Below are 26,839 nucleotides of genomic sequence, written 5' to 3'. Positions count from 1 at the left end.
GAGGGGGCTGGGTGACGTCACTGGTCAGAAAATGTATTTCAGAATTACCTTACCTAACAGCACAATGTACGATTAAAAAATAATTATGGCACAAACCAGCACCAATGAACAGAAGTGTAATTTTAATATTTGCAATTACAAGGTAAAAAAATGGGTGGATGGATGCAATTATAAGGGGGGCCAACTTGACACAGGCTAGCATTGTACCACAGTAATATCGCCCCTACTTTAATACACTTAATTGACACTTTCGTATTTAACCAGTGAATAATAAAATAATGAATGAAGTCATGACTATATGATATATAATGACTATATACGGTATTTATGTTCCGTTCTAAGGACGAGTTGCTGTTCGGCGAGTATGAAGGAAATCACTACATTGTAAATGTTGTCTCATGAAGCATGTTTTACAGCATATCGTCACGCGAAAGTCATGTAAATACTTTCAAAAATAATTAAACGACGTGAAAAAGGTGAAAAATAACGTCGTTACCTGAAAGATTCGCAGAAAGTTGAGCTTCTCTCAACATCAAAAGGTGCCGCCGCCGCCGCCTTCATGTCGCATTCAGGAACTACACGTAATTTTCGCAGTCGGCGGGGATATCAGCGGCTATCTTTCACCAGGCGACGTTCAAGGAGCTATGCAAACATCACCAGGAGTGGGATTAAAAGATGCCGACAAATTATTTAAAATATCCTGAAAATGATTAGCTCTTTTGGAGAAGGCGATGAGCAGTTCAAGGTCAGAGTGGACAGTGTTGCCAACTCTTCAGTAAGGAAAGCAGCTATTTGCTGTCATAAAAGTTGCGAGAAGTCGCTAGATGACGATTCTCTGGCTTTTAACACTATGTGAGTTGTGTGGTCCTCTGTGTTTTTACATGTTTATTTCTATTTATTGTTTTAATTAGTTTGACCCTTTAAAGTCGTTTTTAATCATATTTACTTTTATGTTGTTTTTATATTGGTTTTATATTTATTTATGTTGTTTTTATTCAGTCATTGGTGGAGCTAAGGATAGTATTTGAATCTTGTTTTCAATATTTTTGTGCAGCACTTTGGAAACATTTTTGTTGTTTAAATGTGCTATATAAATAAAGTGGATTGGATTGGATTACTACTGTGCTACTTATTTGGGGTTGCAGAGAACTGAATTTTAGTCTTAAAAATCCCTTAAAAAACTGTCCAAAAACACCTTTTTTGGGCCACAGTTCTCTTTTCACCTGGCTATGCTTCTTTTAGATTCCAAAATGGAACAGTGTAACCAGGGGTGTGTTTTATTATTTTTCAAGTTATTTCATATTATTTATTTTTTTATTTTAAAATTCATATATTTTTTTAATTAGTTTTGATTATTATTTCTATTTTCTACATAATTTCGTCAATGGAGAAAAAATATACACCATGTTGTAGCTGTGTTTGGCCTGAAGAGGGTGCTGTCGCCCATGAGCGGCATGGCAAGACGACTGTCTCTTTAAATATTGCTTCCGGGTTGACCCTACCTGTTGTTTACAAGTCATTTTACATAGCGTCGAGAAGACGTTCACGCTAGCTAAGTCGGCCTGAAGAAGGTATAACTTACCGAAAGGTTGCCTTGACTTGTCTTAATAAATACCTACTATATTTCTATATTTTTTAATTTTTTTTTTCGTTTTTCTTGTTAATTATCGAAGGCGAGACAAATATACTTTAATGCTGTTTTTTTGACGGGGCATTTTTGCAGTCAACTTCGACTTTTTCCAATTTATTTTTTTTTTTTATATGTATTTTTTAATTATTATTATTTTTTTAAATAATCAAAATAAGTACAAAAACAGTACACATCAGCGCCAGGGGGTTGTAAACTAATATATATATATATATATATATATATATATATATATATATATATATATATATATATATATATATATATATATATATATATATAACAACAAGTTTAGTAAACAATTTAAATGTGGAACTTTTTCCAATTTTTTCAAGATTTATCACAATGTCGATGACGTTGAGAGGCGATATGACGCCATTTCCGGTCCGGCGGAGACAACCTCACTGGCGCAAGTTGGTTCCCCCCGGAATATACCCGCCAAAATAGCCGGCTTCTGGACCAGACGCGGCATTCCCCTCGCGTAACCTATGCTGAAGCAACACCAGGGGACCATAGACACCAAGTTGGTGACCCAAATTGTCCCGGCTTCGACACATGCCGACGTCATAGCGATAAACCTTGGGTCAGGCGATGGAACGCCCCCCGGCGGCAACATTGTGTCACTACAGGCATACAAAATCATAGTGGAGGTCTTGCACTTCAACCTTTCTCGAACCCCATGCACATATTTTGCCAGCATACACACCCAAAAAGCAAAACACCCCGACAATACCAGGCATGACAATAAATTTGACTCCAAAGCCAGATGCATGAATAACATCATCCAAATTATACATCATCTCAAAAACATTACTAAAGAGAATCAGCCGCCCACTATATCTAAAATGGTTCTCACTCTGGCCAACATGATCAGGCCAGCGGTCATTCATCCCAATACACAAGCCTTGATCATGGACAAGGCCAACGAATGGGTAGACACTACAATTTGCATTTTGAGGGACCAATACCAAAAAACCTTACAAGTTGAGATGGACAAACTGATCCTCTTGATCGGAACGGGCTGGATGTCCCCATTTCCAATTGCCTCGGTCTGGGCAAATAAACAATCGAGGCGCAGACTGGCGGTCGACACTCTAGTACAAGCAGAGGCCCGAATAGCCTCTCTCTTAGTATCCACCCCCTCCCCTTCTCACAGCCAGGATACAAGGGCACATCCGAGCGAGCTGCAAGCAACTGAGGACCTCAGCTTGGCGACTCCCTTCGTCCAGTTCCGGGAACTACAGGCACGGGAGGAGACCCTTGGTGAGTTCCCTTCTACGACCTGCCTGGCACCTGCAACACAGACAGACAGACCATAGCTCAACGGACACGCGGACGGTACCTGCATCGCACCTTTAATGCAGAGCGACAAGACGACGGCAACATAAATGCAGGCGGGAGATTCCCTCCGTCTCATCTCAGGAGCCACAGCAACAGGCTGAGACTTGCGAGGAACCCCATCCCACAACCTGCAGTCCACCTGGAACAGAGAGGGACAGACCAAAATGTGCTGAATACATCAGGCCCCCGGTCGACACCTCTTGCAGCTCGCTTCCTCCAGCCTCAACTGCCCTACAAAAGACTACATGCGGCGCTGTGAAGCCCACCTGAGATGTCTGCACTACCACTCAGAACTCGCCCATGGAAGTGCTGACACACTGGCTTCAGCAACTCATTTGGAGTCTTCCTAAAGCCGATCCTTCGGGGGGACCTGCATTAATAAAGCGTGTCTGATTGGACTTCCGGGGGTCCTCGGTGGGGTTTGAGCTTGGGTCCGTCAGTGTTCCGTTGGACAGTGCTACCCAGGGTTGTGACCTTTACGGGTCCTAACCCTAACCCTAACTCAACCCCCATACTCCATTTTAAACCTAACCCTTAGCATAACCCCAATATCATTAAAAGAAAAATCTCCAAAGCCTCTCAATTTTAAATAAAGCAAAAGTATACCTTGGTGAAAATGCACTCCGTACGTCATACTGCACCTTGGTACTACCACTTACGTATTTTGTTGGAGTGAGGGGGAATACTTACCAGAACACAATTAATCCCCGGATCATATTACAGAAAAGAGAAATGTGGATCATTCACAAGGTTTTTGTTTTTTTTTAGAACATTTACTACTTGTAATCTGTTCATGCAATCAAAATTGCTAAAAATGTGATGATCATGTTAAATTCAATACATCAATAATCTTATATAAAGCATTTCATAAAAGATGACCGCCTAACCTACAATGTTTTTTTTATAACACCAGTGCAGGCTTAAGGTTTTGGATATTTCTTATTGCCGAGAGCTCCAACCACTCGTACACTTTTTTGTGTGGCTCTATGCGGACTGAAACTCTGGAATAAACTGCACTTACAACACAAGAAATGTCGAACTATTTATCCATTTCGACAATTTTATAAACATCAGGTCTGGTTAAGGGTGAAAGTCTTTCATTTTAATTTGAATTGCTGTTGTATTCTGTCTCATAGTGTTAACATGTGCTCAATCACCATCGTTGGTATTGTTTATTCTTCTTACCTTGTTGGTATAAATTGTTGTTACAGTGTAATACTTATTTGTTTCCTGTGGGAACGCCACCATGATTTAACGTGTGTACAATCTAAAACAAAGTAACAGTGAAGCTCAATGAGACTCTTGGGGTGAGATCAAACACGTTACCTTCTTCCCACTCCCTTTCTGGCAGATCTGGATCGTCATGTTGACATACTGTATATTCATGTTTGCACTAAATGACTTCATGTTAATATATGTTGTCTACCTTGTATTTTTTCTGTTTCATTTCCTGAACAAAAAAGACTGATGGCCATTTATTTACACTGTGGAGTATTTTATTTTCCTAATATTATTACTGTGTAATATTTTCGAGTAATTATTGCAATATTTGGTGTGAAACAAAACATTATTACTGGGAAACGAGAGGGCGGAACCAAAGTGTGAGCGCCGGACTCCTTTGATCGAGGACACTTCCGCCTCCTTGCCAGACTGCTGTTGGATTGAGAAAGGACAGCTTCCGTGCCTCATTTCTTCTTTTAAGGTTGGTACACGGTGAAAATCACATAAACGTCTTCCATGAACGTTTTATGACAAGTTTGACGATCTTCTTGTCGGATTGTAGATGTGAAATGTCGAGTTAGTAGTTGTGTTTGTTTGAAGTCCTTTGTTGAGATGGCCGTGTTGTAAAATATATTAATGTGGAAACACACACACAACATAGAGACAAAAGCTGTGTCCCAATTCAGGGTCTGCATCCCTCGAAGGGCTAATTTGAAGGCCGCTTACGTCACATGCTTTGCGCGCCTTTGTTCAACCCGGATTTTTGGGTGGCAGGGATCAACCAGGAAATCCTCCGCAGGCTAGACGGTGCCTCCGAAGGTCCAGCCTTCTGAGGCTGCGTAGGCCGGGTCCTCCGAAGGATGCAGATCCTGAATTGGGATACAGCTAATGTTTCATTTGACTTTAGCCCTGGATATCCAGTGTTGGGATAGTTACTGAAAACCAGTAACTAGTTACAGTTACTAGTTATTTTATTTCAAAAGTAACTCAGTTACTTACACCAAAAAGTAACGCGTTACTGTGAAAAGTAACTATTTAGTTACTTATTTAAAAAACATTTTTTTAAGGCTCCCATTAATGCCCTTTTAGCCTTCATTTCAGTACTGTTATTGCACTGGATAATAATACAATCTGTTGATCAACTTGACATGCATTTGCATCACTGAACTCTGCTAAGCAACGTGGTCTACATACAACACACAAAGACAAAGATATGTTTCAAAGGGCCAATTTATTTTGGGCCAGAACAAATTGACAAAACTATTTTAAATAGCTGCAACATAACATACATAAGTAACAAACCGCATAATAAAAACATGTCACAACATAGCTGTAAACCTGGCTTCACCCAAGGAAGGCACACATGACATGATTATATGTCATGTCACTATATACAGTAGTGATGGGTTGATGAGGCCTCATGAAGCGTTTCGACACATTGCAAAACTGTATTGATACTGTGTCAATACTGTGTCACTAAATACTGACATCTGCTGGACATTAAAAATCCCTACAGGCAACTTATGGACCGACTCAACTGACACTGATTTTATGACCTAGTATATACAAGAATATAAACCAAGTCATTGTATTTCATTTAGGATTATTTCATATCTTCATTTAAATAAAAATATATTTTTATCTTTTTTAGATACAGTCAATAAATAATGTGAACATGTATCGTGACTAGGATGGTAGAAGGTGGGGATTGAACCCCAGTAACCAGAAACCCTCCGATTGCTGGCACGGCCACTCTACCAACTTCGCCACGCCGTCATTCCTGTACCTTCTCTAGTAACAGTAGTGATGGGTCCGGCAACACAGATGCATCGGCGCATACGTCGAGCTCATAGAGCGAAACCCTGTGTCGGTGCGCGTACCGCTTTTAGAAAGTCACGTGACCGATCATGAGCTGCTTTGGTCACGTGACCGATACGCGAACTGTATCGCACTGACGCCTCCTCTGTGCCCTGTGAGCAACGTTCCCTCTAAGGTGCGCGCCTGCGCAATTGCGCGGTGCTCAAGCGTCCTCCGCGCACACCGTGCGCCGCACAGCAAATATATGCCGCGCACCAAATCAAACCCATCTGAATTCTAAACAAAATAAACACATTTATTCTGTGTAATTTTGAAATGCAACTTTGAGTGACAGTGACAACAAGCGGCCCTAACGGTGTTCGTCAACAACACGCATTGCGCCGCTTCCTAATAAACACAGTTTGGCGCGCAGGCGTCAGTGCGATACAGTTCGCGTATCGGTCACGTGACCGGAACAGCGCATGAGCGGTAACGTGACCCGAACAGCTCATGATCGGTCACGTGACCAAAACAGCTCGTGTTCGGTCACGTGACTTTCTAAAAGCGATACGCGCACCGACACAGGGTATCGCTCTATGAGCTTGACGCATGCGCCGATGCATCGGTGTTGCCGGACCCATCACTAATATACAGTTGAATAAATTCCAACGGCACACCAGACAATATCTCGCGGCAATATCTCGTGGTTGAAAAACACTCATGCAGACAAAACATTCTGTTTACTGTCAATTCTCTAGATACTGTTTAATTTTCTAAATGAGAGAAACCATCTTTGAATGTCTAGTAATATTGTGTTAAAAGCCAAATTATGTTTATGGTGGCATTTCACCTGTTACACAGGAACAAAACTGTATTTAATTGTACTGTGTGAAATAGCATTAGACAAACAATGCTGAAAACAGGCACTTCAACTTGAAACAATGTGAATTTGGATAAGTAGTTTTATTTATATTTGAATGTAAATGGTAAATATACACCGTACTGTGTGTTGTATACTTTTTCTGTTTAATTTGACAGACAACCTTTTGATATTTAAACAGACATGTTAACTAGGGAAACATTGTAATTGTGGAATAAATAGAAGAACAGTTTCGGTGCTTCATTACTGTGTTAATTTTTATTTGCTTTTTAGGGAAAGAAGAACTACGGAGCCCCTAAAGGGACATGGAGGGAAAAAATGTTTTGCGAGATCTCGCGAAAGTTTTTTTTCCTATGTCAGTGAACCGGAAGTAAAACAGACAAAGCGATGATGAACCGGAAGTGAAACGGACAAGGCGATGAAGGAGCCTACCCATCATCCGTGGGAGAAGTTTATTGATTTCTATTTTAGTATTGGCCAAACATATAAAGACATCAAATCGTATTATGGTCCCACAACAGAGCACAGATGATGGGTAGGCTCCCGCATGCTCCCGCTCCTCCATCGCTGTGTCCGTTTCACTTCCGGTTCACCATCGCTGTGTCTGTTATACGTCCGGTTCACTGACAGGAGAAAAAAAACTTTTGCGAGATCTCGCAAAAAGTATTGCGAGATCTCGCAAAACATCCATGTCCCATTAGGGGCTCCGTAAAGAATAGCCGTCCTCCAAATAAGATTTCTATTTGTTACCACCGTCCTGGTCACTTGGGACCCGTAACATTATGAATGTTAGCTCCATTTGTAGTGTAGCTTTTAGCTTAGCCTTCTAATGTAGGACAACCGCTTCACCAACCTCCCAAAATTCCAAAATATATATTGCACACAAACCCGATTGCACCGTGCATAGACAAACAACAACACAAAACTTAGCTTTAGGCTACTGTTTACAAGCGTGTGCCAAAGCAGCAGTGTAGGTTTTGTTAAACACACATTTTACATCATTATTTTATCAGGCTTTTTGGTGTTTCACTAAAGTATGTACAATCTCTGGGTTTGATTCATTTTTAATAATTCTTGTTTTTTAATATACACTGTCGTGAGCATATACACATTTCTGTTCATTGATTAGCTCGAAAAAGTCAGCGTTTTGCCATTGATTTAGTTAGCTAGCAGTAAAATTAGTGCTTGTGTGTGAATAGGGGGTGCAACGATGAGGCGACAATAAAATGTAGTCTCCAACAAATATATTTGTTGAGAATAGTCATGACTTCATCACTCATATTTTTCTGGGTGGAGGCGGGTCCGCACCGCCACTTGCAAAAACATGGCAAGTGCTAACATGTAAAGGGTGAGAACAGTTCCTCTTATTCTTGTTAAAAACATGAACACCGTGCTCATTTTGCAAAGTAGACCTTGTTTTTAATGGCAGTACATCTGTGATACGCCAGCATTTAACACGTAGGCATGATATCGGACATCTGGAGGGAGGATGCGGACTCAACCTCGGTAGGAGTGTTACCTTCTACCTTGCTAGCGAGCTAACAATAATAATAATATATTTAATTTGTAATGCAAATATAAGTGTGAGACGGAGTTTTGTGAAAAAAACAATAACAATTATTTATAGCCGAAGTCAGCCATCAACTGAAATACTTTTTAAAGCAGCCGTAAAAAAAATAATAAAAAGGGACAAGTGGTAGAAAATGGATAGATGGATAGTCGCGTGCACAAACACACACACGCAGACAGGCAGGCACCAATGCGGAGGTATCATAAGATTAAACATGCAATCTAATAAATAGCCAATATTTGAAGAGTTACCGTATTTTTCGGAGTATAAGCCGCTCCGGACTATAAGTCGCCCCGGCCGAAAATGCATAACCAAGAAGGAAAAGAACATATATAAGTCGCACTGGAGTATAAGTCGCATTTTTTGGGGAAATTTATTTGATAAAACCCAACACCAAGAATAGACATTTGAAAGGCAATTTAAAATAAATAAAGTATAATGAACAACAGGCTGAATAAGTGTACGTTATATGACGCATAAATAACCAACTGAGAACGTGCCTGGTATGTTAATGTAACATATTATGGTAAAAGTCATTCAAATAACAATAACATATAGAACATGCTATACGTTTACCAAACAATCTGTCTCTCCTAATCGCTAAATCCCATGAAATCTTATACGTCTAGTCTCTTACGTGAATGAGCTAAATAATATTATTAGATATTTTACGGTAATGTGTTAATAATTTCACACATAAGTCGCTCCTGAGTAAAAGTCGCCCCCCCGGCCAAACTATGACAAAAAACTGCGACTTATAGTCCGAAAAATACGGTAATCAAATATATATACATTGAGCCTATTAGAGTGCTAAAACTGCCAAGAGTTAATCAATATACCAGTGTGCAGCTTTTTGAACATCACAAAATGCTTTTCTCTTAGAGGAAGTTAGATTTTGTGTTGTGTTTTGTTTTTATTGCTGCTATTTTAACTGTTTTTAATTACATAAACAAGGTTAATTGCTTTTTTTTTTTTTTTTTAGCACTTTGCCTTTTCTTTCTTTTAAATTGACAACATTTTAATAGTCATTATAATTTATGTAACAGCTGCCTAAAATAACTTAAGCTGCAATTAAGTCGGTGGAAAATTTAGAGCAATTAAATATGTGTATATGTACACTACCGTTCAAAAGTTTGGGGTCACCCAAACAATTTTGTGGAATAGCCTTCATTTCTAAGAACAAGAATAGACTGTCGAGTTTCAGATGAAAGTTCTCTTTTTCTGGCCATTTTGAGCGTTTAATTGACCCCACAAATGTGATGCTCCAGAAACTCAATCTGCTCAAAGGAAGGTCAGTTTTGTAGCTTCTGTAACGAGCTAAACTGTTTTCAGATGTGTGAACATGATTGCACAAGGGTTTTCTAATCATCAATTAGCCTTCTGAGCCAATGAGCAAACACATTGTACCATTAGAACACTGGAGTGATAGTTGCTGGAAATGGGCCTCTATACACCTATGTAGATATTGCACCAAAAACCAGACATTTGCAGCTAGAATAGTCATTTACCATATTAGCAATGTATAAAGTGTATTTCTTTAAAGTTAAGACTAGTTTAAAGTTATCTTCATTGAAAAGTACAGTGCTTTTCCTTCAAAAATAAGGACATTTCAATGTGACCCCAAACTTTTGAACGGTAGTGTATGTGACTAATCGTTAAGATAGTCGTTGACTAGTTGACTATCAAAATAGTCGTTAGTTGCAGCCCTAATGTGAATGATATTGGAGCGAAGTAATGCTCACAAAGTGTATTGTAAAATGTGTTTCCACAAAGAAATACAAGTCAGTAGACATCATACATTGATACAGACTGCCAGACACAATCACCAAAGACCTGCTCAGTTGGGACACAACTTTCCATAAAGACTCTCCAAGCGCATGTCAGAAGTAAACATTTGTAAAGTACTGCACTTTTTGTCCATATAGATAAATATAGTGTTCATATATGAGGTCTCGTCTTATACGTAGGGCTGCACGGTTGTGGGCAAAATAATAATTAAGATTATTTTTATCAATATTAAAATCAGGATTGTTTATTATGTTAGGTCATACAGTGTTGGGTTGTGAATGTGACACCATCATGTAATTTGTAATATCTGATAAAAATGCTATAGATAAACATTATCTATATATTTAAAGACAAATATTAGTTTTTTTGTTCACTAATAGTATCAGCGTGTCAGTGTTTTTATTATATGATGCCCTTATCTCTATTTTTAAATGTTCATAGAGGTTGTTTTTTTTAAAGTTATGTGCACACAATTACATGTACTAATGTGTGTACATGTACATGTTGTATCTGGACATATCCATTGAGAGTTTGAGCAGAAATCTGCCGTATAAGAATTAATTACACACCATAGAACATTTAACAAAATGCTATGTCACATGAATGGTTATTAAAGTAATTACTTTGTTCAATGAAAAAACACAAGTAATGTAAAAACATTGTTTACTTTTTGATATCAATATAAAATACACCACAGTATAATGAAGATAGGGTCGAATAAACAAGCTTTGTTCTTCAACAACAACAACCACGTAAACAAAAATAAACAAGAGTGATACCTCTCACATATAATACACAATCTTTGTGCCTCCCCGACAACTCAACCTGCGTTCAATTGGATGAGAGGACAAAACGTTTTAGCTAGTAATGATGTTATTGGAACACTAACAAAGTTAGCAGTTAAAAAAAGGAGTGAGCATCTCAGTAAACAAACTACAGACTTTATAAACAAGTTGTGGCAAAGTTCCCGACACATCGCCTGCTGCATGCTAACTCTCAGTCCCAGCAGCTGACGGAAGGATGCCAGCTGCTCGTTCAAAAATTAAACTGCAACATAAGATATTGTTCTCCTCTAACAGCATTGCGCTCTTAATCGCACACCGAGATTCCACAGAAGTAGAAGCGATTGAAATTAAGTAAAACGAAGCGATGGGCTCCGTTAGCTCGGAAGGAACATTTTCACAGCAAAGTCTGTGAAGTCGCCGCCATGTTCCGCCAGCTGAACGGCTCTGGTGCACTTGCGCAGGCGATGCGGCGCTTCAGCATTCAGGAAGTAAGCAGTGTTGACTAAAATGCATTAATAAATGACGGCTTTTCGTTTATTAAAAACTTTAACGGAATTACTAACCGTCTGGAATTTTACCGCAGTTTATCATTATACCGTTTATCGTTACATCCCTAGTCCCTTCTCAAGGTTTCTTAATTTTCCCTAGCTGGAGGACCCCACAGGTGACGGTGTGAGGATGAAATTACCACGTGATTGGTCCTGTCAGTCAGGTAGGAGCGGAACCAGTGAAAGGCAGTGTCAGAGAGGCCGATGAAGTGCTGTAGACGGTGGAGGAGGATGTTGTGGTCAATGGTGTTAAACGCAGCAGAGAGGTCAAGAAGAATGAGGAGGGATGTGGAACCGGATCACTGGTGACTGATGAGAGCTGTGTCTGTGCTGTGGGAGGGGCGGAAACCGGATTGGAATTTTTCATAAGGTTGATTTTAGATTTGAGCTGAATGGAAACAACCTTTTCTTGGATGTCTATGAAGGTTCTCAACCTTTTGTAGGATTTTGGAAATAAATGGAAGATTTGAAATGGGTCGGTAATTTGACAGAGGGATTGGGTCTAAGGTTGTTTTTTTAAGCAGGGGTTTTATCAGAGCGGTTTTAAGGGAGGGAGGAACGTTGGCTGTTTGGAGAGAAAGATTAATTATTTTTGTTATGAGCGGGGTAGTGGAAAGGTTGTGTGTTTTGAGCAGAGGAGAAGGGGGGGGGGGGGTTCAAGGGAGCATGTGGAGGGTTTGGATCCGCAGATGATCTTCTCGACCTCCTGCTGCGATGTAGGGATGAATGTGATACATTTTGTGTGCTGAAAGTTGCTGGGATGTCTTGATTGGGACTATGCGTTTGTATGATAAATGAGCGGATATTATCAATTTTGGAGGTAAAAAATTTAAGGAACTTGTTGCAGTTATTGTCTGTATGAGTGTAGTATGGAGTGATCTGAGGTTTGAGAATGTGACTTACTGTAGAGAAGATCTGCTTGGAGTTACCTGGCTTATTATTGATGATTGTGGAATAGTGTTCTGACCTAGACTCAGAAAGGGCTTTTGCATAAGACTTTTGACGTTCCTGGTAGGCCAACTTATGCACCGTCAAGCCGGATTTTACGCCGGCTTGCTCCAGGGCACGGCCTGACCTTTTCATTTGCCTCAGCTCCTCTGTTTACCATGGAGCAGATCGGGAGAAGGAGACTGTCCATTTTTTTTAATGGTGCATGAAAGACCAGGATGAAGGATAGACTGTTATTGTAAAAAATCCACAAGGCTGGAGACTGAGGAGGATGTAGGTGGGAGAAGAAGTTGGAGATGATGACCGAAGGAGGCAGAATCGATGTTATTGGACATTTTGGTTTTGCATAGGGAAAAGGTAGGGAGACATCCAGATACACCAGTGTCATATACGTGATGATCCGTGACTGTGAGGGAGTTGGTGATAACTAGGTCCAGGGTATGGCCTTTATTGTGGCTGGAGACATTGTAATGTTGGGTGAGGTTGAGGCAGTCCAATACTTCTTTAAATTCTGTGGCTAGTTGATTGGAGGAAGAGTCCATATGTATATTAAAATCACCAATAACCAAAATGTAGGTAGAACAGAATGAAATGAGGAAATTGTGTATGTCTGTAATAAATGTTGGTTGGGATTTTGTTGGATGGTAAATAAGAGCTATTGTTACATTAAGAGGGAGTTGGCATTTGAGTAGTAGATTTTCAAAAGAACAGAAATTTGGGGTAGACAGAAGGCTCAGTTCAATGTCACTGTGGCGTAAAACAGCGAGACCACCACCACGACCAGTTGTACAGGCTTTGCTCAGGTAATTATACCCAGAGGGGCAAGCCTCATTTAGCGCTGTATAAACTTCTGGCTGCTGCCACGTTTCTGTGAGGTAGAAAAGGCCCAGCCCCTTGTCCTTAATGTGTTTGTGGACAAATACAGATTTATTGGATAAAGATTCTACATGTATTTGTTCAAATAGGTTATGGTTTGTCGAGTCCTTTTTTTTTGCAGGCCAGAGGACACTGTTATCCACTTCAGATTTTGCAGTGTACTGGCTCATATCTGTGCTCGTTGTTGTCGTGCAGCGCGACGCAGGTGTTGCGCGATGGGACGTTCCGCTGACCACAGGGATGTTATGGCGCTGTGGTCAGACCCCTGTTGGATGTAACCGGGCCACGACAGAGATCGAGGTGTCCGCGCGGATCTTTGCTGGTGTGGTGACGCTGGAGTTCCAATGAGCTGCCGAACATGCTCGAGCTGCCTGTGTTAACTGATGCTAACGTTAGCCAGGATACTTGCCCCAACAACAGTAGATGACGGTCAGACAAGCCAAGATGATCCACGACAGAAGAGAAGATGGCAGTCCACATTTGAGGTTTCGTTTGATGACAAGATACATCCAAGAGCTGAATGGCTTTTGCTTCGTCTGGAACCTGGCTAATGCCAGAGCTGCTGTTAGCACGTTCGCGGGGGTGGGTGCGGCTTGCTGATGGACCACACACTCGCAAAAGTACTGTAAAAAGTAAAAAGACACATTTAAACGGTCACTTACCCGGTAATTAAAGGTGAGCAATAATATCAGCAGTTTTTGCGTGGTTTTTGGGGGGTACAGAGAAGCGGCGAACAGTCAACACCAGCGACCTCTCCTCACCACTGTTACAGATGTCACACAGGAACTCCTAGTTCTACTGCAAACATTTCTACAGTATATCAAATGTCTCATTTCGCACATTGTCACCAACAGTGAGGCCTGGGGTCAGTCTGAGCTTTTAAAGAGTGACTAAAAACGGTTTACTATTTAAAACTTTGCGGGATGTTTGTTTTTATTAGCGGCCCTCTTTCCAACTTTGGTCGTGGTGCTGAGTGCTTTACCCGCCTCCTTCAGCTCCATTTTTGGCTCGAGACCACCATCCATCGTTTTCAATTGACAATTTTTACTTATTTTGGATCGTCCGTCCTTCTATTGGTATGACGGACTGCCCTCGAGCAAGGTAGGAAGCAGGCAAGCTGTTTAAATCCCACACCCCCTCCTCAGTGCCTGTCTCCTATTCTCTGATGACAGTGCTCCACATTACCACTACCCCTGCAGGTTCCCAAAGCCAATAATCCCTACTGACAAAAAAACATTTCAGCTTCCTACTGTCTGGTATAAATGGCTCTTTTCTGGATTTAGATTTAAAGTTTTTTACTAAGACTTATCAAGGGAGTAATATTGTGTCGTGAAGGAAATATGCCCACCTGATTGCTCTTTCATCTGTGTCTGAGAACTACAGACCGTGGTGGTGGTGGCCTTGCTCCGCTATTAACATGGTTTCACCTCACGAAAAGTGAACATTATTGTCTTTTGAACTGTTGATTTACAATGTGGGTCATCATAATTCCTTTTATTATATTTTAATATATCGTCCTCTGGTAAATGGCTCTTTTCTGGCAGATGTTTCGTGACTTTTTAGCTTTCATTACTAAACTTCAGATAATTTTAATGTTGGGTGATTTTAATGTGCCTGTGAATGACACCACACACAGTTTTGCTAATAATTCTATTATCTCACGGACACTTATAATTTTGTTAAACTTGTCAGTGGATTTGACATTGATTGTGTTGTTTTGGAGGATCTGCCCATCACTGATCATAAGTGCATTATTTTTCCTGTCCTGTATGTTAAACAACGTGTCTGCAGAGAAGTGTTCTCATGCATTTGACAGTGTGGTACAGCCTTACAACATTGATGTTGATATTGACACAACACACAAGTTTTATCTTTTCATTCTCACTGCTCTGCCATTCTTGATTAAATTGCTCCTTTTGAAGCCTCATACAATTGCAACTGTGAATCCCACTCCCTGGTCAGATGACAATATTCGTTGCCTCATCGCAAATGTCTGAGAGCCAAGCAACACAACTTTTTGACCATCGTCTCCATCTATAAGATCTGTTAGTTGAATTCAATTCTATGGTTAAGGTGGCATGAGCCTCTTATTTTGCAAATCTTATTACCGCCAATAAAATATATCCAAGGCTAATTTTCGACACCTTAAATGACATTCCTGGTGCACAACCACCAGTTCTACCTGTGTCTTCTGACAAGGACAGTGATTTTATGATGTTTTTTGTCAACTAAGTGTCACGGCAAATATTATACCACTGGCCATCTTTTCCCTACCCACTCCAACCCAACAACAGCCATTCTGTGATAAGTTTTCACCTGTTTCTTTGAAAGACTTAAAAGATAATGTGCATTCAATAAAGATCTATTTGAGTCCATTAGACCTCCTACCCATAACTTTGGTAAAAAGGTTTTTAGCACTATTGGTCCATCCCTGGATCCTGATAATTCATGCTCTTGATTCCTCACGTCTTTCCTCTACTTTGGTTTTGCGGCAACATGAGTGAAACAAATGACTGCACAGTGCAAAGTTTGTTTAAAAAAGACAGCAGCAGAACAAACCTATTCCAACATCTGAATTCAAAACCTCCAGCCGAGTGCAGGGAATGCTACTTTTACTCTGCGAACAAGACTGCAACAGACGGACTACGGGCTAAAAAGCAGCTTACTATGGTGGAATCATTTACCCAAAGTATGTTTGATGAGAAAGAAGCACAATGCACTGAGCAATCACTGCCTTGGTTTGTTCACTTGCTGAAACAAACTATAGTTTTACTTGATTATTTATTTGAATAAAATGTATAACACTACAGTTTTTATTTACGGAAGTATTTTATTCATGACAGAAGTTTGAAATTTGCTCTTTATTCATCTCAATGTTGAAGACCATTATTTGCATACAATTGTACAATGCTACATTTGTTGTTAACTGAGATATATTATTATATTGCTTTTTGTTTTTTGTAAATTAATGCATAAAAAGTACTATATATATATATATATATATGGTCTAAAAATAATAACAGAATATAGGTAAAATGCAGGTGTGCAATCTCATCTCAAACTGCTAGTTTTTGATGAAAAAAAAACACTTGTTTTGAATGATCTCTCATTGGTATTTAATGGTTTCTTAAATAGTAGGAGAAAAATCTAAGATTTTATTTTGGGGCATATCGCCCCGGCCTATTTATAAGGATTGTGAAGTATATGCAAAATACATTTAAAAAAAGGTCCAGTTACCCTTTAAAACAGCTCAGTTGATGCAAACAGGTTCCACTTCAATGGCCCCATTTTTACATACAGCTAGAAAAGTCAAGCAAGTGTTTGATGTAGTAAATATAAACATTTTAATTGCTAAATCAACTTTAAATATATGGCAGCAAGGCTTTGGCATTCTGAATCTAAATGACATTTAATCCAGTGTGGGTGGCACTGAAAGCAGAACATATGCAGGACAATGTCTCATGTGCCTACTAGCAAAGATGGATTTTTCTAAACTATGTGTTGCTTTTCTTGTGTCCTGTAGACATCTGTGAAGAACATCTTCTCCCTGAGCAGCACAAGTGGACCTCAAGGATGGAGAAGGATAAGCCCCAGTTCCCCTATATCAAAGAGGAAGAGGAGGAGCACCGACAACTAAAAGTGGAAGTGGAGGAGCCACATTACCCCCACATTAAAGGGGAAGAAGAGGAGGAGGAGCAAAAGCAACCCTACATTAAAGAGGAGAAGCCACATTTCTCTTACATTAAGGAAGAAAATGAGTTCCATTCCCCCCTCACATTACAGAGGAAGAGCTTTGTTCACATTAAAGAGGAAGAGGAAGAACACAGCATCAGTCACGAGGGAGAGCATTGTGAAGGACTGGAGGAGGTTGATGTCACCAAGATGCCATTGACTGGTGTGATTGTGAAGATTGAAGATGAGGTCAAAGGTGAGGACAAGAGAGAGGTGGAGCCTCCAAGCAGCAGCTCAAGTCAACACATGACAGCAGAAGCTGATGGAGACCACTGTGGGGGATCACAAGCAGACAAGCTCTTCGCTCCACTATCAGATAGTGACGACACAACGGAACACTCTTCCGATTCTGGTGATGAAGACTCTAAAGCAGATAAGACATGTCACACTGACAACACACACTTGACATGTTCTCACTGTGACACGACATTCAAAAGCCCAAGTCATCTGAAAATACACATGAGAATTCACACTGGTGAAAAACCTTTTTCCTGTTCAATCTGCGGTAAAGATTTTACTCGACGGTATCAATTGAAAACACACATGAGAACACACACCGGAGAAAAACCTTTTTTCTGCTCAGAATGTGGTAAAGCTTTTGCGCATAATAGTGTGCTGAAAACACACATGAGAAAACACACTGGAGAAAAACCTTTTTCCTGTTCAATCTGTGGTAAAGATTTTACTCGAAGATACCATTTGAAACTACACATGACAGCACACACCGGAGAAAAACCTTTCTACTGTTCTGAATGTGGGAAAGGTTTTACACTTAAAAGTGTGCTCAAGGGACACATGAGAATACACACTGGAGAAAAACCTTTTTCTTGTTCAACCTGCGGTAAAGATTTTACTGAAAGACACCATTTGAAAAAACACTTGAGGATACACACTGGAGAAAAACCTTTTTCCTGCTCAGAATGCGGGCGAGATTTTGAAAAAAAAAATGCGCTAAAAGAACACATGAAAATACACACTGGGGAAAAACCTTTTTCTTGTCCGATTTGTAGTAAACGTTTTATACGAACTGGTGGTTTGCAAATACACATGAGAACACACACTGGAGAAAAACCTTTTACTTGTTTAACTTGTCGTGAAGGTTTTGTACAAAGTCAATCTTTGATAGCGCACATGAGAACACACTGGTGAAAAACATATCCCCGTATGAACTGCAACAACAGCTTTTGTGAACAAAGAGACTCTGTAGTACACATTGGTGTGGAGGTGCAGTGTGTGTGGTGAAAGCTTCTCTTCTAAGTACCAGTGTGAGAAACACAAGTGTGCTGGTGAGAACAGCAGCAGCAAATGAAGCTGCACGTTTTGAAATCAAGACTTTAACAATGACTTTCTAACAACATCAGCACATATAACATGTGTGACATCATTGTCGTGTAACAACCTTGTTAATATGCTTCTAACATTTATAGATTACATGGGTGTAACGATTCGTTTCAACAACGATTCCAATTATTTTTTTCCAGAACGATTTGATCCTATACTATGAAGTGAGTTGATATTGATCTGTCACTTTTTATCCAAACAATTCAAGCTGTGTGAGTGTGAAATAAATACTAGATACTGAAAAGTGCAGGTGAATTTTCCTATAGCTGGGAATTATGTATAAATGAATAATGGGTTTAAACAATCAAGTAAAGGACTAACCAATTAAGGCATTCACATCTTGTTTACATAAAGTGCAACCAACACTTTAGCTTGAGTGTACAACATTTTATACATTCAAACAATTTCAATAAAATTTCAGTGTACAACATTTTACCAGGATATTTACCTGCTAAATGAAATGTATCAAGTCTGAAAAAATGCAACCAGAACTTTAGAAAGGTCCCAATAAATCAGGACATTCCCAAAAGCAAACGCTACTTTGAAGGCACTCAAGACTTGACTTTCAAACTCCTACAAAAATGCACAGAGCCAAAATTATGGACAGGATTTATTGAGGAATGTTGTGATGCACCGAAATGTTGCAGAAAATTGCAAGTGCAGAGTATTCCTGACAAGGATGGCACAGGATTATTTATGACATTGTAATAGAGGCTAAATGAAATGTAAACACATTAATACTTACCTGGGGTGTTTGTCCACGGTGTGATGCACAAGGATGCTGCAAAAAACATCACAAAGATATCACACTTGTTTAGGATTTAATTAGATTGTAAAGTAAGCAACACTGGGTTAGGGTAAGGGGATAGGTTAGCACTGTCCATCCTCGTGCATCACAACATTCCTCAATCATTTGTTTATGTGTTTGCAAGTCTTGAGTCCCTTCAAAGTAGCGTTTGCTTTTGGGAATGTCCTGATTTATTGGGACCTTCGAAGGTTCTGGTTGCAATGTTTTTCCACTTGACAATTCCATTGCATTCACTTGGTGCCTTTGCACTCGTATTTTTTACCCACAAAGTCCTGGAAGAGCCCACGAATGGCAGGACGCCAACCACTTGATGGACTGCAGGCACGAGCCGGTAGGTTTGGGTATGGGCATAGGTGTACAGTGTCCATCTACAGCCCACCAGGGTGACGCCAAAACCACACGCAAAGACCCCGATCAAAGACGCCAAATTGGTAGTGAATGTATGTCAAACACATTTGGGATTACATTTCACTGTTTGCGGGCACAAACCAGTCCAAACAAAAATAATAGAGACCTGCTTTTTCTGGGGAGGATACAAATAGTATCCCCTCCACGCTGGCAGTTAAAAAGATGGTAGACATCCTGTTTGAGCAGCCCCTTGCAAGTGCAGCCTGAGGAAGATCAAAACGTTGCAACACAGACTTGACATTGCATTTTGCCACAATTTTTTGAACACCAGGCACAACTGCTTTGTGTATATACTGTATATATATATATATACAGTATATACATTTATCCATCCATTCATTTTCTACCGCTTGTCCCTTTTGGGGTCGCGTGGGGTGCTGCAGCCTATGTCAGCTCCACATGGGCGGAAGGTGGGGTACACCCTGGACAAGTCGCCACCTCATCGCAGGGCCAACACAGATAGACAGACAACATTCACACTCACATTCACACACTAGGGCCAATTTAGTGTTGCCAATCAACCTATATGTCTTTGGAGGTGGGAGGAAGCCGGAGTACCCGGAAGGAACCCACGCAGTCACGGGGAGAACATGCAAACTCCACACAGAAAGATCCCGAGCCCGGGATTGAACTCAGGACTACTCAGGACCTTCGTATTGTGAGGCACATGCACTAACCCCTGTTCCACCGTGCTGCCCTATATATGTATGTATATGTGTATACTGTATATATATATGTATAATATATATATATATAATGTGTGTGTGTATTTATATATATAAATAATATAAATGTGTATATGTATATATATAATATAAATGTGTCTATATATAATGTATATATACAAACCCCAAAAGCAGTGAAGTTGTCACATTGTGTAAATGGTAAATAAAAACAGAATACAATGATTTGCAAATCCTTTTCAACCTATATTCAATTGAATAGACTGCAAAGACAAGATACTTAACGTTCGAACTGGAAATGTTTATTTTTTGCAAATATTAGCTCATTCGGAATTTGATGCCTGCAACATGTTTCAAAACAGTTGGCACAAGTGGCAAAATAGAGTGAGAGAGTTTAGGAACGCTCATCAAACACTTATTTGGAACATCCCACAGTTGAACAGGCTAATTGGGAACAGTTGGGTGCCATGATTGGGTATAAAAGCAGCTTCTATTAAATGCTCAGTCATTCACAAACAAGGATGGGGCGAGGGTCACCACTTTGTCGACAAATGCCTCAGCAAATTGTTTAAGAACAACATTTCTCAACCAGCTATTGCAAGGAATTTAGGGATTTCACCATCTACGGTCCGTAATATCTTCAAAAGGTTCAGAGAATCTGGAGAAATCACTGGGCCCCATTCAGCAATAACTTTTCCTCTTATCTTTCTTCCTAAGTGATTTCCTAAGAGGAGTCCATTCAAATTCATGACGTGTTCTTAAATGACCAAATTGTTCCCACCTGCTGTTTTGAAGTTGCTGAATGCCAAATGGTTAGTGCGTGCGTGTTTATCATAATTTGCATATAAACACGCCCTTATTTCCCCAATATACATATGTAACCGCCCTTAATTCCATAATTAATTTGCATAGGTAAACGCCCTTAATTCCCCATATAAGGGCACAATTCCGGCGGAAAAGCCGAACATCAAACACATGGAGAAAACACAAAACAGATTACAGAAGAGAAATTTGTATTATCCCGCAGGGGAAATACAAAACGTAAGACTCCTAAGTTAGCCTAAAGCGTTCAAATATATATTTGTCACTTCGGGCAAATAGGTCTACTTGGTCGTGAAATATGCGCTCCCTCCCCAGGGCACGATCTGCGGCATCTTGCAGTAGCAGCAAAAGCATTGCCATTGTGTGAGTTGAGTCTTTTAAAGAGTCACCAATAACTAAATCAACGCCCCAGTATTTGATGATTGTGTGTGCGTGCGTGTACAGTATTTTGAAATGTCTATGTATCGCTCATTTTGCTATATGTCTGTCTGTCTGTCTGTCTGTCTTATCTATATCTATCTATCTATCTATCTATCTATCTATCTATCTATCTATCTATCTATCTATCTATCTATCTATCTATGATATTAATTTAACATTAGACAATAGAAGTAAGGTAACTTGTCACACTTACGAACAAATAGGCCACCCTAAAAGTGCTCGAGAGCACTCGTAGATTTTGTTCTTACCTACGAACAAATCCCAGCTAAGTAAACATTGGTGAATACAAAAATCTCCTTAAAAACTTCGTAAGTGGGCCTAAGAACAAAGTTTGTTCTTAAGAACGGTTGCTGAATGGGGCCCACTGCACGTAAGCGATGATATTACGGACCTTGGATCCCTCAGGCGGTACTGCATCAAAAAGCGACATCAGTGTGTAAAGGATATCACCAAATGGGCTCAGGAATACTTCAGAAAACCACTGTCAGTAACTACAGTTGGTCGCTACATCTGTAAGTGCAAGTTAAAACTCTCCTATGCAAAGCCAAAGCCATTTATCAACAACGCCCTGAAACGCTTCGCTGGGCCCGAGCTCATCTAAGATGGACTGCTGCAAAGTGGAAAAGTGTTCTGTCGTCTTATGAGTCCTCATTTCAAATTGTTTTTGGAAACTGTGGACGTCGTGTCCTCCGGAACAAAGAAGAACCCTCTGGACTGTTCTAGGCACAAACTGTAAAAGCCAGGATCAGCGATGGTTTGGGGGTGTATTAGCGCCCAAGGCATGGGTAACTTACACATCTGTGAAGGCACCATTAATGCTTAAAGGTACATACAGCTTTTGGAGTAACATATGTTGCCATCCAAGCAACGTTATCATGGACGCCCCTGCTTATTTCAGCAAGAAAATGCCAAGCCACGTGTTACAACAGCATGGCTTCATAGTAAAAGAGTGTGGGTACTAGACTGGCCTGCCTGTAGTCCAGACTTGTCTCCCATTGAAAATGTGTGGTGCAATATGAAGCCTAAAATAGCAGAAGGGAGACTGTTGAACAACTTAAGCTGTACATCAAGCAAGAATGGGAAAAATGTGTCTCCTCAGTTCCCAAACGTTTACTGGGTGTTGTTAAAAGGAAAGGCCATGTAACACAGTGGTAAAAATGCCCCTCTGACTACTTTTTTGCAATGTGTTGCTGCCATTAAATTCTAAATTCACAGCGTGGCGAAGTTGGTAGAGTGGCCGTGCCAGCAATCGGAGGGTTGCTGGTTACTGGGGTTCAATCCCCGCCTTCTACCATCCTAGTCACGTCTGTTGTGTCCTTGGGGAAGACACTTCACCCTTTGCCCCTGATGGGTGCTGGTTAGCGCCTTGCATGGCAGCTCCCGCCATCAGTGTGTGAATGTGTGTGTGAATGGGTGAATGTGGAAATAGTGTCAAAGCGCTTTGAGTACCTTGAAGGTAGAAAAGCGCTATACAAGTATAACCCATTTATCATTTATTATTTGCAAAAAAAATTAAGTTTCTAAGTGTGAATATTAAATATATTGTCTTTGCAGTCTATTCAATTGAATGTAAGTTGAAAAGGATTTGCAAATCATTGTATTCAGAAAGACACAGAAAGATCCGGAGCTGTGTGGAGTTTGCATGTTCTCCTCGTGACTGCGTGGGTTCCCTCCGCCTACTCCGGCTTCGTCCCACCTCCAAAGACATGCACCTGGGGATAGGCCCCTCCCACCTCTAAAGACATGCACCTGGGGATAGGCTCCTCTCACCTCTAAAGACATGCACCAGGGGATAGGCTCCTCTCACCTCTAAAGACATGCACCTGGGGATAGGCTCCTCCCACCTCCAAAGACACGCAGCTGGGGATAGGCTCCTCCCACCTCCAAAGACATGCAGCTGGGGATAGGTTGTTGTCTATCTGTGTTGGCCCTGTGATGTGGTGGCGACTTGTCCAGGGTGTACCCCGCCTTCCGCCCGTGTGCAGCTGAGATAGGCTCCAGCATCCCCCGTGACCCCGTGACCCCGTAACGGACAAGCGGTAGAAAATGGATGGATGGATGTACTCTGTTTTTATTTATGAATTACACAAGGTGCCATCTTCACTGGTTTTGTATATGCCATTAACGTGCCGGGCACCATCTCTTCACAAAGAAACACGCCCAGGGCTCCCACTACTTCAGTGTTAAGTTGATTTTTCATGCTCATTTTTTTGGCAGTTTTTACCTGCCACAGGTGCCAAAGCTGGTCCGTGAAAATAATGCATTCATTAAACCTGGTGGAAAAAAGGTTGGGGAACCCTGCTTTAAATGAGGCGGCGGGCTAAATGTGTTTGAGTTTGACACCTGTGCTCTAGTGGAACTAATGCATTGCAATGGCTATTTTTGGTTTGATTGATTGATTGAGACTTTTATTAGCAGGTTGCACAGTGAAGTACATATTCCGTACAATTGACCACTAAATGGTAACACCCGAATAAGTTTTTCAACTTGTTTAAGTCGGGGTCATGTCAACAACCGCTTATGTCAACCAAACCGAGAGATTTGGACTTAAATGTGTTTCACTGTTGTCGTTTTTGACTTTCTGGCTCAGCTCACCTCTGTTTACTCTCTCATTGTATAGGTCGGAAATGAAAGTCAGTTCATTTTGACTTTTGAAAAGGTTTCAAAAATATGTTCTTCTTTTCCTCTCCTCTGAGGTCTAATGGCCCCTACCAGGTGAGGCCGCCTCGCATTTTTTAATACTGTAAGGGCCATTTTTGTGTGGCTCTTAATGCCATGGCTATACAGAGTCCCCTTTTCTATGGCTCCGTATCGCAAAGTTTCTTCTCGGAATACACCAGCATGAGCTTCAGCTTGTCATGTTGCTCCCAGAAAGGCCAAGCTGTCAAATAGCTGTAATGATCTTCAATCAGGGACAACTGGGGGCTGACTGACACACAGCAGGAGGAGGGGAAATAAAATAAAAGTACAGCAAGTCCTAAAATCAAGCAGCATGTCATCATAAATGCCTTTTTTTGCAGATGCAAGGTGGAAGCGCTTACTTCGTGCTCCGCCATGAAACCCTCTTGTCAGCCCACAATGTTCCTTCCACCACAATTAAGTTCTTATTTTCCTGCATCTTTTCCTCTTAAGTCAAGCACTCATGCGGTCCATCACCTCGCTGCCACTCTCTACAAATGAAAGTATCTGGGATGTTGTGTTGTGAGAAAGTCGAGTAAAAATGAGATGGCTGGTGGCGATCAGCGGTGTCCATATTTTAAAGTACCAGTAGTGGCAAAATGATCCTCTGCATTTCACCCATCACCTTTGATCACCTCCTGGGAGGTGAGGGGAGCAGTGAGCAGCAGCGGTGGCCGCGCCCGGGAATAATTTTTGGTGATTTAACCCCCAATTCCAACCCTTGATGCTGAGTGCCAAGCAGGGAGGTAATGGGTCCCATTTTTAAAGTCTTTGGTATGACTCGGCCGGGGTTTGAACTCACAAACTACCGATCTCAGGTAGGTAGTGACCTGACCTGAGTAGGTCATATTGCACATGGTCTTAGCAAATCAAAAAACAATTACCATTTTTCAACTCCGCCTCTCAAAACAACCCGCTTTTAGAAGTATCCAAAATGTGGCCTAAACAATGGTCTTTTACAGCAAAATCTATGCAACATTTTGACCAAAGAGCCATCATTACATGTCACGTAAACCAAAAGGAGGTGTTCTAAAAATAGAAATAATGACATGACCCCTTTAATGATGGTGACAGAAGTTGTGAAGACTGGACAATCTTAAATGAATGAAGGTAATTATTGCATACAGTGTGCAGTGTAATGCAAGGGACAATGGTGTGTACACCAGGGCTGTCCAAAGTACGGCCTCTGGGGCCTTTTATGGCCCTCAGCTCATTTTTCATTGGCCCATGACACATTTTTAAAGACAGAATAAACATACAACATTGTAATAACCAAACAAAGAAAACCATTCATCTGACCCAAATCGTCCTAAAAATGGGACCTGAGAACCATAACCTTCCAGTTATGATGAAAATGTGTACAAATTTCTTGCGAGAAATGGTAAGATTTTGAGTGTGCTAAAGCTTTCCCAAAAATGTTTTATTTGGAGGAATAACAATATTATGAAATGATAATAATAATAAAATCCAATTAATTTGCTTTTTTTGCCTACAACACAAAGCTAAAATGTTTTGTTTAGAAGTATTTTAGTTTGTATTGGACTATTTAAGACTCGTGATCCCTGAAAATACACAAAAAAGTACACGATCATAATTGGTCACTCATGTTAGAAATTAAAATATCTACAGGAATAAAGTTCACTATAATAGAAATATTTGTATCGTTTCACATATACAATTAAAGATCCTACTGACTCTTTAGTAATAATGTACATTTGAATGTTGTTTGTGGAAAGAATTTGAGGTAAACAAATATGTTTGAGAAATAGGCCCACGACTCCATGAAGAGTGTGAGACTAGAACATTCCACAGCTCGTGTTTATTTTGGTTAGAGATTTTCGATAGTATTGGACTGACGATATTATTGGCCGATAAATGCTTTAAAATGTAGTATCGGAAATTGTCGGTATCGGTTTCAAAAAGTAAAATTCATGACTTTTTAAAACGCCGCTGTACGGAGGGGTGCAGAGCAGTTGCGTCTCCCAGTCATAATTGCCAACCCTCCCGATTTTCCCGGGAGACTCCCGAATTTCAGTGCCCCTCCTGAAAATCTCCTGGGGCAACCATTCTCCCGAATTTCCCCCGATTTCCACCCAGACAACAATATAGGGGGCGTGCCTTAAAGGCACTGCCTTTGCGTGTCGGCCCAATCACATAATATACACGGCTTTTCACACACACAATTGAATGCAAGGCATACTTGGTCAAGAGCCATACAGGTCACACTGAGGGTTTTCGTATAAACAACTTTAACACTGTTACAAATATGCGCCACACTGTGAACCCACACCAAACAAGAATGACAAACACATTTCGGGAGAACATCCGCACCGTAACACAACATAAACACAACAGAACAAATACCCAGAACCCCTTGCAGCACTAACTCTTCCGGGATGCTACAATATACACCCCCGCTACCCCCTAAAAAAACACGACCCCCCCCCCCCCCCAACCTCGCCCACCTCAACCTCCTCATGCTCTCTCAGGGAGAGCATGTCCCAAATTCCAAGCTGCTGTTTT

General features: G+C 40.6%; 2 protein-coding genes across 3 annotated transcripts in view; one reads left to right on the top strand and one right to left on the bottom strand.

Moving 5' to 3' along the window:
• LOC133630973 (uncharacterized) overlaps positions 1-606 on the bottom strand; it is a 6,882-nt gene extending 6,276 nt beyond the window's left edge. The window contains exon 1 of the mRNA XM_062022876.1: positions 497-606. Coding sequence (XP_061878860.1) covers positions 497-561 — 65 coding nt within the window. The 5' untranslated portion in view covers positions 562-606. The remainder of the gene's footprint in view (positions 1-496) is intronic.
• A 3,976-nt stretch (positions 607-4,582) lies between these two features.
• Positions 4,583-18,821, top strand: LOC133631373 (oocyte zinc finger protein XlCOF6.1-like). 2 transcript variants are annotated; one of them, XR_009821456.1, is made up of 2 exons: positions 4,583-4,691; positions 10,266-10,350. XR_009821456.1 is itself a non-coding variant. In XM_062023568.1 (2 exons), exon 2 carries the CDS (start codon positions 16,976-16,978, stop codon positions 18,281-18,283), a length of 1,308 nt encoding a protein of 435 aa, XP_061879552.1. In that variant the 5' UTR covers positions 4,595-4,691; positions 16,926-16,975; the 3' UTR covers positions 18,284-18,821. The 2 variants fall into 2 exon arrangements, 1 of the variants encoding a protein (XP_061879552.1); XM_062023568.1 differs by lacking the exon at positions 10,266-10,350 and adding an exon at positions 16,926-18,821 and having other exon boundaries at positions 4,595-4,691.
• The last annotated feature ends 8,018 nt before the right edge of the window (positions 18,822-26,839 follow it).

The sequence above is a fragment of the Entelurus aequoreus genome, linkage group LG16 (genome assembly GCF_033978785.1).
Source record: "Entelurus aequoreus isolate RoL-2023_Sb linkage group LG16, RoL_Eaeq_v1.1, whole genome shotgun sequence".
In the NCBI taxonomy this organism is placed as follows: domain Eukaryota; kingdom Metazoa; phylum Chordata; class Actinopteri; order Syngnathiformes; family Syngnathidae; genus Entelurus; species Entelurus aequoreus.
This window is presented reverse-complemented; position numbering and strand designations above follow the sequence as displayed.